Source organism: Larus michahellis, chromosome 4, assembly GCF_964199755.1.
Source record: "Larus michahellis chromosome 4, bLarMic1.1, whole genome shotgun sequence".
Lineage (NCBI taxonomy): Eukaryota > Metazoa > Chordata > Aves > Charadriiformes > Laridae > Larus > Larus michahellis.
Genome location: NC_133899.1, coordinates 13,757,807 through 13,770,856, shown reverse-complemented (window position 1 = coordinate 13,770,856; position 13,050 = coordinate 13,757,807). Strand labels below are relative to the sequence as shown.

The 13,050-nt window shown below is 49.4% G+C and overlaps 1 protein-coding gene across 1 annotated transcript; it reads left to right on the top strand.

Annotated features, from left to right (window-relative positions):
- The first annotated feature begins 3,974 nt into the window (after nt 1–3,974).
- PLEKHF1 (pleckstrin homology and FYVE domain containing 1) lies at nt 3,975–12,764 on the top strand. The gene is made up of 2 exons (XM_074583034.1): nt 3,975–4,063; nt 9,450–12,764. The coding sequence occupies exon 2, from the start codon at nt 9,462–9,464 to the stop codon at nt 10,281–10,283; it is 822 nt and encodes a 273-aa protein (XP_074439135.1). The 5' UTR covers nt 3,975–4,063; nt 9,450–9,461; the 3' UTR covers nt 10,284–12,764.
- The last annotated feature ends 286 nt before the right edge of the window (nt 12,765–13,050 follow it).

Genomic DNA, 13,050 nt, shown 5'->3' with positions numbered 1-13,050 from the left:
AACATTTCAGTGACAAAATACTGACTATTTTACAGTTAAGAAGGGGGATATAAATGGAACTATATATTACATGCTGATCCAAAACAGAGATTAAAACTCTTACCAAGTTTTGGATCAGATCTTCTAGACACTTCTGTGATTACAGTTACAGACCACTGTGAAGAGAATGAGCTATTAAAACCAAAATTGGCTTAGCAGGGAAACCCCTAGCATTCCTCTCTCCCACTGTATGTTTCACCACTGCCATTTATCACTGAAAATTAAGAAGGAACAAGCAAAATACCTTATGCCTTCACAGCACTGAGATTCACAGGCAACTGCCAAAGCTTAACACAAACACTAGCATACAGCCTAAAGATAATATGGGTTTGAAACCCTTCTCGTAGTGCTGACAACCACACATGTCTTTTTACTGGAGAGATCACAGCCCCTTCTTTCTTTTTCCTAGAACCCAATCAAGAGCAAATAATTATTATGTATTTATACACAGCATTTCAGTTTAGTCTGTTCTGTTTACCTGCTTGGTCATTACTGGTTATTCAAAACTTCAGTTCCAACTCTACCTAAAGGCCATGCACAGCACTGCACACATGATCAGGAGCACAGGGCTGAAGGTCTGAGCAGCGAAGGGCAAGGCACAGCAAACACAATGGCTCTTATGATGCAAACTTGAACTTTAGAATCTGCAGGTGTGAGTGGTTTTGCGCTCCTTGCACACGACAGCTTTTGCACTAGTCATTGAGATTTCTGAGCTGGGACATTACTCTGCGGTGAGGCACATGGGGCCGTGAGTCAGGAGCTATGGGGGATGTTCCTTAGCCTCCCAAGTGATTCAGTCTGAGCCAGAACCTGTTCCTGCTGAAAACAATAGCAAATAACCCACTATTCCTATTTCAATGATCAAGCTGCGTATGACCATACGTCACTTGACAAGTTTCAGTTTTATCCTCTGTGAGATGGGTGCAAACCTCATAGAATTACTAGAATTTATTCTAAGGATCTTGAAGTGCAGCATAAAGTGCTGCACACATGCAAGGCACAGCAATGCTGTTGTAAAAACAAAACCACATTGATCATGTATTGCTTCCTTATGCAAAAGGCACAGGAGCAAGCAGGTCTCAAGGTTACTTTCAGGAACACTTTCATCACTCTGATAACCATTTTCCGGCCAGGCCCCCAGGAATAACTCAAAAAGTGGGTAACCTCCCGCACATGGGGCGAGAGAAGCCCCGAGGACACAATGACCCTCTGAAAGGGGTTTGTCTGGCAACAGTTTCAACGCATATGGACTAGTGATATTTTGGAAATTCATGTTCTGAAGTTTCAGACTGTAATGATGGACCAGAACAGGGCTCTGATTTCTGCACCGTCAGACTTGGAAACACCTCATTTCTAAAGCACGCAAATGATGCTGGTAGGGCTTCAGAGACACAAATCTATCGCAGCAATTCACACAATTCTAAAACAGGCTGATTAGCTGAATCCACCGGGAGCCAGATCAGACAAACATTCATCCCTCCATGCACACCATAATCTCACAGAGCATAGGACAGAGGTTATTCATGCTTACAAGTAACCCATATAATGAACACACTTTCACTTATTCACTCATTAAGTAGCAGGAGTATTCCAAGCTCAGTTCAGTAAAATCTCCATAGTTAAAAGCTGTCTTGTCCACTGATGAAATACCCCGTGTAGGCAATTAGTTAAAACCACTGTCTATCCTATGATCACAGTGGGTTCCTAACATCCCAAACTGAATCTCAATATTGAGTTTCATTCAAAATAATTTTATCAAATGCCTGTTGTTTTTCAAAAAAACATGCACTAAGAATACACTGAGCTCAGAATTTAACAGATGTTTTTGTTACTATTATAATCTAATCTTTTCCTGCAGGCTGTTGTAGTAATTTTGCCACTAGAAGATAATAAAAAGCCATTCTCTCCCCTGCAGAGCTTACCTTTGGCTGACTCAGCTGAGCAGCTGCAGTTTCCTTTACTTGCTTTGAAATTATTGCATCCCAGTTGGGCAAGATATTTCTGCTACTGAGAAACAAGTGGCTTTGGAGAAAACGCCAGAGGCAATAGATCAGATAATGCAACTGGAGCAAGGTAAAGAGACTTTAAAGGCTGGTAATTTGGGCTGCAGCTTTTTTCAAGTGGTCCCACAAATGTTTCACTTTTTACAGCCAGGAAAAAATAGCTCTTAAGATTACTGGTTGCACTCTGACTTTGTATCTCAATAAGGCATTCAAACAAGGATGTAACAGATTCTAAAACAACCAGCCCACAGAAAGTCAGTTCTCAAGTGCAACTGGTTAATACTGACTGCATGCTGAGAGCGCACCTCGAGACTTTCCCGGTCTCATGCAGCTTGTTGCGCAAACACACCTCCACTTCTGCCTGAGGAGGGAGAAAGTAGAAACAACTTTCAAAACCCAGGCTGTTTGGCTAACCCAATGCTATGTTTGGCCGACACCTAATGATTACTGCCCAGGTGAGCATATTGAGAAACAACAAGAAAAATAAATCAAAGTACTACATCTCAGTGATAAAGACTATGATTAGGATAACAGGAGAGCAAATTCAGAATAATTTTAGCACATAGGGGAAAAAAGGTTTAAGAGTAATAATCTACAGCTGGTTAGATATGAACTAGTCTGGCAGCTAAGACAAACTGACATATTTATTTCAGCACTTTGTATATTTACAGTTAGCTTTATGTAAAAAAGCATTTTGTTGAGGATGGTTTTCTAAGCTGGGCAGATCTCCCCAGACCTAGAAGACTGCTCGCAAGGCAGCCAGGAGAGACGGCCAGTGTCTGGGCTCAGCACAGAACAGCTCCCAGTTGCAAGAACTGGTCTGCAAAGGCTCTGCCCCTCCTTCCACGAACACACCACTCAGTCCTGCTCTCCCACAAGGACAGAAGAGACCTCACACTAAAGCCCTAGCAACACCCTGAAGATCGGCAGGCTCAGCCCAGCAGCCCGCCCTCTCTAGGGAGCTCCTTTCTCCCAGGTTTTCAGAAGTCTGTTGATGACCTGACAGCCCTCTCTGTAACCCTCCCTCTTACACTGCCAGGGAGCCACCTACTGCAATTAACTTAGTCCACGTCCACACTCATCTGCTCATCTGACACAAAGTATGAAGAAATAAGGTCTTGTGGAAACTCTTGTGACTGCCCAAGCACTTTAGCTCTAAAGCACACTATGAGCTTCCCGGACCACATTATTGCCAAAGAAAACGAAAACCTGGGGGAAAAAAAAAACATTTCTAATACCTTGACAGGTCCATCAGTTCCCATTAAAAATAGAAAAGCTATTACAGAAAGCGCGCAAGCACCTGAATTATAGATCAGCGCAGGCCTGGGTCGCTGGGGGTTGTTTTACAGTGCCAGGCAAGGACCAGAGCTCGGCTCACCCACACCTCTGGCCTAGGCTGCCTGTAGCGGGTGCAGAGGGACACCCGTGTCCTCTGCTCATCTCTCCCATGGGTGACAGGTGGGAGAAGCGCTCAGTAGCCCAAAGGGCACGCAGCCACTGGGGAGACACAGCCATAGCAAGAGACACCCCTCAAGTATCCCCAGCCACCAGCCCCAGCACTGACAGGGCATTGCCTGAGGACAGACAGCAGGAAGGGCCCAAAGGTGCCTGAAGGGCTACAAGGTCCGGCCCGCTCACAAGCCCTGAAGGCCGCGGGCGCCGCGAGGCAGCCGCGGGAAGCAGTTAACGGCCAACAGCTAACGGCTCCCGGCTCGAGGAGCAGCGACAGCTCGCGCCCGCTCCCGCCTTTCTTACGCGCACCAGCCGCAGGGCGGGGAGGCGGCGCTCGGACGCCCCCTGGCGGCGCCCCGCCCCGCCCCTCGCGGGCTGCCCCGCCCCGCCATTGGACACCGCCTAGCGAGGGGGGCGCGGCCCCCCGCGGCACGCGGCGCCCATTGGCCGAGGGGCGCGGGGTGGGCGGGGCCGCGTGGGCGCAGCCCGGGCCGGCGGCGGAGCGGAGGCGCCCGGTGCGGGGTGGCCGGGGAGCGCTCGCCGGAGGCGGCCGGGGCCCTTCCGCGGAGGTACGGAGCCGAGCGGGGCTGTGGGCGGGCCGGCCGGCAGCTTGGGCGGAGGGGGAGAGTTTTGGGAGAGCCGAGGGATTCCGCTGCCGGGCCGGTGCGGCGGGAGGGGAGCGGTCCGGCGGCTGCGCTCCCCTGCTCCGCCCGCTGTAGGGGGGGGTTGATCGTGCTCGCCGCCGGGAGGGTTCGGCCCGGGGAGGCCCGCGGCGTGCCCTGCCGGCTGGGACCTGCGCCCACCCGGGGGCCTCCCCGTGACAGCGTGTGCGGTGCCCGCGGGGGAGCCGCGACGAGTCACCGCCTGCGGCTCCACAGCGCCTTGGGGTCTGTGCGTGGACGATTAGTGACGATTTATTGATTTTCCTTAGAAGGGACTCTTAAGTTACCAAATTTGACCAAGTACTGAAACCACAGACATTGATCCCATTGCGGAGTTGTGAGAGGAATCCCCACCTTTGGCTGTACGTCTCGTCTGAGGCACGTGGGAGGGATGGAGAATTCATCTCTTCCCTTGGTGGTCACCCACCCACACTGGCAAGCCTCTGTGTCCTCTGTCACAAGCACTTGTCCAGCCTCAGCCTGTAACCGGTGGCCTGATGGAGTGCTGATACGTTAGTCCCATCGCTGCCAGCTCCAACACCTGAGAGCTCCTTATGGAGGTCTCTGGAGAGCGGCCGGTCACCAGGTTGGCGCTGATGGGTGGCAGAGGGGACCAGGAGGTGCATATGGAGTACCACCATGCTGCACCGCCTGAGGATGTGTGCCTGGACAGAGAGCAGGGCAGAGGGAGGGGGCGACGCTCTCTCTCGAGTTTTAGGTTTTCCTTCTGTACAAAGCTGCTTGGGCACTTCTGAGCCTGGCTGGCACGTGCAAGAGCCACAACTGAGCTCAGGCTACCAACTGCTGCTTTTGCTAGCATCAGTCTGAGCTCCTCAAAAGCCACCGCTCAGCTGTCCCCTTGCTCTGGCCCTACATGCCAGAAGTCCTGGGCATGCTGAGCAACAGCAGCAAGCAGCTCCATAATTTGGCTAGTCCATATCCCACAGGGACTGGTGGCATTTCCCAAGCAAAGGCCTATTTGCAAAACGTGCGTGTAGTGAATCAGGTTGCTCATAAGCAGGGCTGGAAGGGTGTTGCTGGAGCCCGCCCCCCTTGCTCCCAGTAGCCAGCAGTTACAGCATGCCGGGAAAGAGGGAGAGGCAAGCTGAAATCCCCTCAGGCAGGAAAAGGAGAGGAACTATGTTTTTCTTGCTCTAAATGCCTCCTCTGGATAAAACGTGGCTGCATTCTGCTTACTGTGCTTGGCAAGGAAGAGCTAACTCCAGGAGAGAGTTCTCAGCTGAGCAAAGCAGAAAGAGGGAGTAAGGGAGAGCTGCAGAGCAATGAGCCTCAGGGCATTTTCTGCTGGCAGACCCCAGCAGTCAGATCTCTCAACGTGCGATACTCATGGACCATCCCTTCCATGTGGTATGCATGAGGTATACAATGGATACCAAGACTGTCAGTTCTGTTTGACAGCAAGAACTGAAGAATCGGGTAGAACAGCTCACTGCATTGCTACGCCTAAGCCTTAGATACATACAGACTTGAAAAACATACCCCAGACTCGCTGACCCAGGAGCTCAAGTTGAAATGCTCTGCCTGGCATGCATCAACATGGCTGTTTATAATCACAACTGAACAAGCGCTCATTGTTAAAAGACATGGTTTGCTTACTTCTGGAGTAGAGTGCCAAATAGTATTTTTTTTCCTTTGAATATCAGTCATATTCACTGAGTTATACACTCACTGCATAATATTTGATCACATGCAGAACAAACAGAGCTTAACGAAAAAAATAACCCCAAACTTTGCCATGCCAAAAACTCCCCTGAAAAGGCACATACCAGTAAAGTGCATCTTCCCACCCTCGTTTCATCTGTGTAAGCTTCTGCTGCACATGCGTACGTATCACTTGGTAATAAGCACTGTGACTGACCTGACAGAACAAACAGAAAAAAAATATTTACCAAAATGAATCAAATAGATTAGAATTTATATCCTCATTTTTATATCTCATCACTGCTGTTCCAAAGGGAGGGGTTCTCACCTCCCAGTAAAGGAGACCATAATATCACTCAGCAGCTATCTTTATTTACCAAATTCACATAGTACTCCATTCCAAAGCCAAACTGAGCATTATTTGCAGTGAGTCACAATACTCACATGAAATTGGTCTGTATGTGGTCACTCAAGCACTGACTCGCCTATCACTGTATGCGATAGCACTCAAGTGCTATCAAGAACTGGGGGCAGGATTGATCTCGCATGTGGTGGGACGAGGCCAGTCACCCTCTGCAGATGGCTCTTTCTGCCCACTAGCTGAAAAGGGAGCGCAAAGACAGATAGAGTTAGTTGTCCAAGTCTAAAGGACGGCAGTGTGAATCCCACCCCTCCTGTATTTTACTGCTTATTGTGTGTATGTGCTCCTCTCCGGTCATTTATGCCTGGGGGGAGAGAGATGGAAGAAAAAGGTTCTGGTTTTGCTTCCCTGGGAAGACGCCTTTGGGAAATACCGTGGGCTAGAGCAGCAGCTGACTCTTTTAGTCTTAGCAGGGAAGATTTTCCTAGAACAGAGTTACCTTTTCGCTGGTTAACTCGTGGCATTTTAAGTAGGTAACAAACCAGAGGCTGGAGGAATAAGGACGTACCCTGCAGGTGGAAGCGTCATGTGGAATGAGAGTTTACTTTCATTTCTTTCATGTTGCTGGATTGTGTCCAGCCCCTTCTCGCTTTGCTCCACGCGGCAAGTCCAAAGGCTCTCTGGCCTATGTAGGGGCCCAAATCAATACAACAGCTAAAGCTTTCATGGCAGCAGGGCTTGCACTGCTCTTTGAAAATGAGCTTCTGTGTCCTGGCTCTTTGCAGGCCCCGTCTTTATATCTGACAAAATGTTTCATTTCCACTGGGATCCGGTACACTGAGATCCTGAGAAATAGAGTTGTCTCAAGTATCATAGCCGCTGGAGAGATTGGACCGTGCTTCTGAAATACATAAAATAAGAGACACAGGCTAAGAGCTGGGGGAGCATAACCCAGAAACATGGGGAAGCGAGGCTGGTAGGAGCAGGATTAACTGCTTGGTTTATCCCACTTGGTGTTGCTGGCGCCAAAAATTCTTCACAGTATTTTGTTGTTTCTGCAGTCTTTCCACACCAAACTTCCCAAGCTGTAATTTCAGTTTTTCTTTTTCCTTTTTTATTCTGTGTGCCCATCTTGCTCTTTCACTCAAGAGCTCCTCATCCAAGGATTTGTTTGTAAGAAACCCCGTGAAACCACATTTTAGGATAGGTAAGACTGTGGGTATTCGAAGACAGGGAGTTTGGTGTTCAAGTTGAGGACAGTAGTTTTCCCTGCCTGTTTGTTCTTCAGCCTAATCTGTGTATTTAAGAGGGGGGAAAAAACATATTCTGCATCGTTGTAATTCAGAACAGATTCCAATGTACATCCTGCAGCACAGCAGCTCCTTCGGTGCGCAGGTCCACTTGGGCTGATAGATCAAGGAGGGGAACGGAGCCTTTCCCCTCTCCTGGCAGCAAGTAATAAATCCCTTCACACAACTTCTGCATGTCCGTACCAAAACGGCAGGTTGGTTGGGGCATTCATTCAGCCACCGCTCACAGCATCGCACCCCATGTGGCTGCAGCACAGCCCCCGGTCAGAGCGTTGCAGTTAATTGTAAATTGCCCTCCACGTTGGAGATACGCACGAGTGGATATGCTTGACACTGTCCATCTCCATCAAATCCGTCCTGGTGCTTCGAGGCCCTAAAGATACACGTCCTTTGAGAAGGAAGATGGAGGCCTTGGGACCCTCCCTCTAATTCAAGTGAGACCCTGAAGTAGCCAGCTCTTCAGGAGCACTGGCCACACAATACTCAGAGAAAGCTATTTCTGCAAGGTAGGTCGCTTCATTCAGGTCCCCCAGGGCTAAAGCCGCACCTTAACTTTGTGCAGGATACCCCCTGCTCTAGAGAAGAAAATTCTGAGGAATTAACCAGTTTTTGTCAAATAGCTTAGGCGAGACATAAATAGCATGCAGTGGCCTTGAGCAGTGGCTCTCTGCTTTCCCTCCTGGCACACCAAAGGGATGATTTGGGGTGAAGGGCAAGGGAAGAATGTAAATCATGGTTGTCCCAAACACACAGGACCAGGCGTGCTCTCCTCCTCCTCCTCTTCCCTTCCCCCCCAGCCTCCATGGTTACAGGGGCTCTGGACAAGGAGGACATGGTGGAGAGCGGCTCTGCCCGAGTGATTCGATGAACCACTAAGAGTGACCAGGGCGACAGGCATCCCTGTGACCTCGGAGCTGCCTCGTGATGGCTGAGCTACCTCGCTGGGGGAGGAAATGACTCACATTCCCGTGGCCAGACGGCCCCGGGCAGCACCCTTTGGCCCAGGAGGGGCTAGGTGATATGAAAAATTCAACTTAACAGCATGGAGCGCCTTCATTGCTGCAAACTACAAAGAGAAAACATTTGCTTTCACTTCAGAGTTACCCTTATTTAGGTTTTTCTACTAAAAAAACCCTGTTGAAACTGAGAAGGAGGGCGCAGAGGCGTGGGAAAGGATGAGCGTGCTGCCTTCCACTTCCCCTTCAGCAGAGATCAGGCTATTTTCAGAATTATGTGTCTTGTAACTGGAAGCACCAGCAGCCCCGGCATAACTGGGGTAATGGGGGAAGAACTTGGCTTGTGTGGGTTTATTCACATAGCGGGTGCTTTTTTCTTTTCTTTTTTTTTTTTCCCCCTTTTTGTCACACAAGGAGGATCAGTGGGAACAAGTGGTACCGCATGTTTCTGTTCCTGCCTCCGCTCTGTCCCAAAATGGCATCACGGGGTGCATGTGTCTGTAACTAATTTCGAGAAAGCAGATGCGCAGTCAGAAATGGGAGGCTTGCTCCTGAGACTGTGGGTCTCCTCCCAGAGCCTGTGTCCAGCCCAGCATCAGTCAGCTCCCAGCACCAAGAGGGATGGAAAGGGGGAGGTCCTGGTCCCCTTCAGCTGTCACAGTACGGTAACTCCCAAGCAAGTACTTACACCTGCATAAGAGCAGGTTCAGACCAACCAGCTTCCTTTCCTGTGGGCACGCAGGTATACTGGTAAAAAGCACAGCTGTAATGGAAATGACAAGCTGTCTCTCCCTTCAAGGGCTTCCATTGCTGCAAACTGAACTATACCAGTATAGATGGGGCTGTTGCAAAGTGAGATCAGAAAGTTTGAGAATTTAATTTAAAAAGATAACAAGAGTGGTAAAGAGATTACTCATAACCTTGGGTTGCATTAGGAGCATCTTACCTGTGCATGTGTTCACTGCTCAGCTTCACCACTTGCCTCTTTATTCTCCTCCCTTCAGAGCGAGCTGGAGATGGTGGACCATCTTGCAAACACTGAGATCAACAGCCAGCGCATTGCTGCTGTGGAAAACTGCTTCGGGGCTTCTGGACAGCCCTTAGCCGTGCCGGGAAGGGTCCTTCTAGGAGAAGGGATTTTAACCAAAGAATGCCGCAAGAAACCAAAGCCACGCATATTCTTCCTTTTCAATGACATCCTCGTCTACGGCAGCATAGTCATCAACAAAAGGAAGTACAATTCCCAGCACATCATTCCCCTTGAAGATGTCACTTTGGAGACGCTGCCAGACACCTTGCAGATGAAGAACCGTTGGATGATTAAAACCTCCAAGAAGTCCTTTGTGGTTTCCGCGGCCTCCCTCACGGAGAGGAAGGAGTGGATCAGCCATCTGGAGGAGTGCATCAGGCACCTGCTGACGAAGACGGGCCGGCAGCCCTCCACAGAGCATGCGGCGCCCTGGATCCCAGACAAGGCGACGGACATCTGCATGCGCTGCACGCAGACCAAGTTCTCCACGCTCACCCGAAGACATCACTGCCGCAAGTGCGGCTTTGTCGTCTGCGCAGACTGCTCTAGGCAGAGATTCCTGATGCCCCGGCTGTCCCCCAAGCCCCTGAGGGTCTGCAACCTCTGCTACAGGCAGCTGCTGGCAGAAAAGAAGAAGGAGGCGGAGGCAGATCGCAGGCAGCCGGAGCCAATCCATTCTGCCGTCCTGGGCTACGAACCCTCCAGCGGTGATGACAGCGACAAGTCTGATGATGACAAAGCTGACCATTGGCCAGCAGACACGGAGTTTTATACATCAGAAGTATCCTGGTCATCTTTCCATAGCTGACCTCCTTGGGAGTCGGTGGCGTTTAGACATTGGGAAGCCAGCTTCTGGCCTCCAATGCATGTCCTTCTTGATGTGTTCTCTGGAGGCCATGCCTAGGAGGGTGGAACTTGGCCCCTCTCTGTGGTGTCTGCGTGGAGAGCAGAGATGGGGTTACCCCATGGGACCATGTCTCATACAACGTGAGCACCGAGAGCAAGAGCTCAGTGGGGAGCACAGACTGGGGCAGAGACCGGCGGATCAGCCGTGGCCAAACGAGCTCACCATTCAGTGCCTTAGTCTTTCCCATCTGCAAAAACAGAGCAATAACAATTTATTTTCTCAAATGCTTTGAGTTTGGCTCTTGGGAGAAAAAGGAGCAAGAAATCCTGGACTTAAACACGTTTGCCTGCTAGCGGTACGTTCCTCTGTCATGGCGAGGGGCATTCTGGATGGCAGGGATTCTCACTGCAAGCATGCCAGCCTGAGGGGACAGCTGCTTATCCCTGCACGGTAAGGTCGGCATGGGCTTCCATTTCTGCACCCGGGACTCTTAACTTCGGAAACACTAAGGAAATGGTGTTCTGATTGCAGGGAGCTTGTATGAGGCTTAGTGTGAGCAGCCTTGGCAAAGTGCTGGAGCATCCAGCTCTCTTGCATAGGAAGAGGCCATTTCAGCGGTACCGGGGCAGGAGGCAGGAAGGAGAGGGGAAAGGGACAGGTAAAATTTTACAGAGGAATGAGATAAGGAGGGAGACACTTACTGCAGTTGACACAACTAAGTGCAGAGCCCCACATCACATAAACAGGCACTTCCACCAGATTACCAGCAACTTGATGAACTGTAGCCTATCAGGTAAAATGATAGCCAAGGGAGGACTTGTTACAAGTCTTGAAAAATCCAGGAAAACGCCCCAAATTAAGATCCTATGAAGCATAGCATTTCAGCTTCCACTTCCCTCGGGAGCAGGAGCCCAAGGCATTGAATGCTCGCTTGTGGGCTCACCTCACATCTATCAGTCTCACGACTCCAAAGTTAAGGTTCTTTATGTACTGCCAGGACTGGAGCCCAAGATTTTACAGTTAACTTGATATCAATTTTAAAGTTCAAATTAAGTTAGAAATAAACTGTGTTTATTCAAGTATTCTATCATAATATAGCGTGGGAATAAATATACTGAAAATCAGACAACAGCAATTGTTTTGCAGCAGACGTTTCTACAAACTCCGTTATTACTTTTAGTATATTTTTGTATTGTGTATTTTATGCTCTGGAAAAGGAACATGGCTGGGAATACACTGCCAATGTTATAAAGCGTTTCCTCACCAGGACCTGTTCCAAACAGTGCATTGCCTGCCGGATGGCCAGACTTAGGGTTTTTTAAATTTCAGTTCAAAGTAATCATTCTTACTGCCTTTTGTAAATTGCCACTGTTGCAGTGAATTTGTATCACTTGACTGTGTGTGAATAAAGATATGGCAAACAGGAAGAAGCCAGGAAAATATGACAATAAAGCACGTTGTTATTTAACAAAAGTCTTAAACAAGAGCTGGGATTCAGGCCCGGCTGGCCAGCACGAATTCTGACTCCTCAGCTGGGGGGGGTCAGTGCTCTGGGTTTCTATTTACTGCTTGAAGGTAAGCACAAGTGAAAAAAAAATGCCAAATCTGATGCTTCCTTTCTATTTATACCATGTTATCATCTGACTGAATTTTCCCCAGTCTTTTGCAATCCCCTGCAGTAGTCTGTATTAATTGAAACGGTATTTTTCCGGTGGGGGCTCAGCTTAATAGTGGGTCAACAAACCTTAAGACCTAAGCAGATGTTTTTGGGTTTTAGCGCAATAAGTACACCAAGTTCTGTTTTTTCCATCCCTCTCCAAGCTTAGTGCATAACTCTGTGCAGCAGCGATTGTTTTTATAATGCCTCCCACCCACCAGAAGGGTGTAGATGCTATGCAAACAGAAAATGACCTTAAAAATAAACAGCCATTAGAATGGTTCACAAGCCAAAAATAGCCCAGCCACTGAATCCGTGTCCATAGCTGGCGTTCCAGTTCCCTGCTCCTGAGGTGAAACTCCCAGTTTCTTCCTAGTAACTGGCTCCAGAAATGTATCCCAGTTTTGAACCTACTCCTGAGCTGTCTTAGAGATCAGCTTTTCTTTATCTTATGTGTCCAAAGGTCTCACTATTATCAGCCCCGAAAGAGCTATGAACTGGTTTTATCCACTAATGGAGGACAGGCATGCCTCTAACAAATGCCTTCTTGTTGAGCAAGAGCTTTTCTTAATCACAGCAGGAAAAAAAAAAATCCCACCAGTCAACCAACCAACCAACCAAACTCCACCAAAAACAGCCCAGCCCCTTTTTTCTGTGCATGCTGTAGTTGATGGCCTTTCTGGAAACGCGCACACTAGTCGATGGCCTTTTTGGAAACGCGCACGCCTCCCAGCAGATGGTCTGTCCCCGTTCCTTACAGGAGGTGGGTATGGAGAAGAGCCAAGGGTGGAAAAGCTGCGACGCTCTTGTGAATAATCAAGAATAAATGTGACTCGCGTCACATACACACACGTGGTGTTTTGGAGCTGAGGTGCCCATTAGCACTTGCACTTCCAGAGGTTTCTCACATGCCTGCTGCCCTCCCGTGCTGTCTGCCCGGGCTCTCCCTGTTGCTGGCCGCTCACCCGGCATTGTTCCCAGCTCTGCAGCCGTGCGGGCAGCAGCGGGCTCTGGTGCTGCAGCTGCTGCTGCATGGGGACACCCCGAGAGGCTGGGGATGCCACGGGTCCC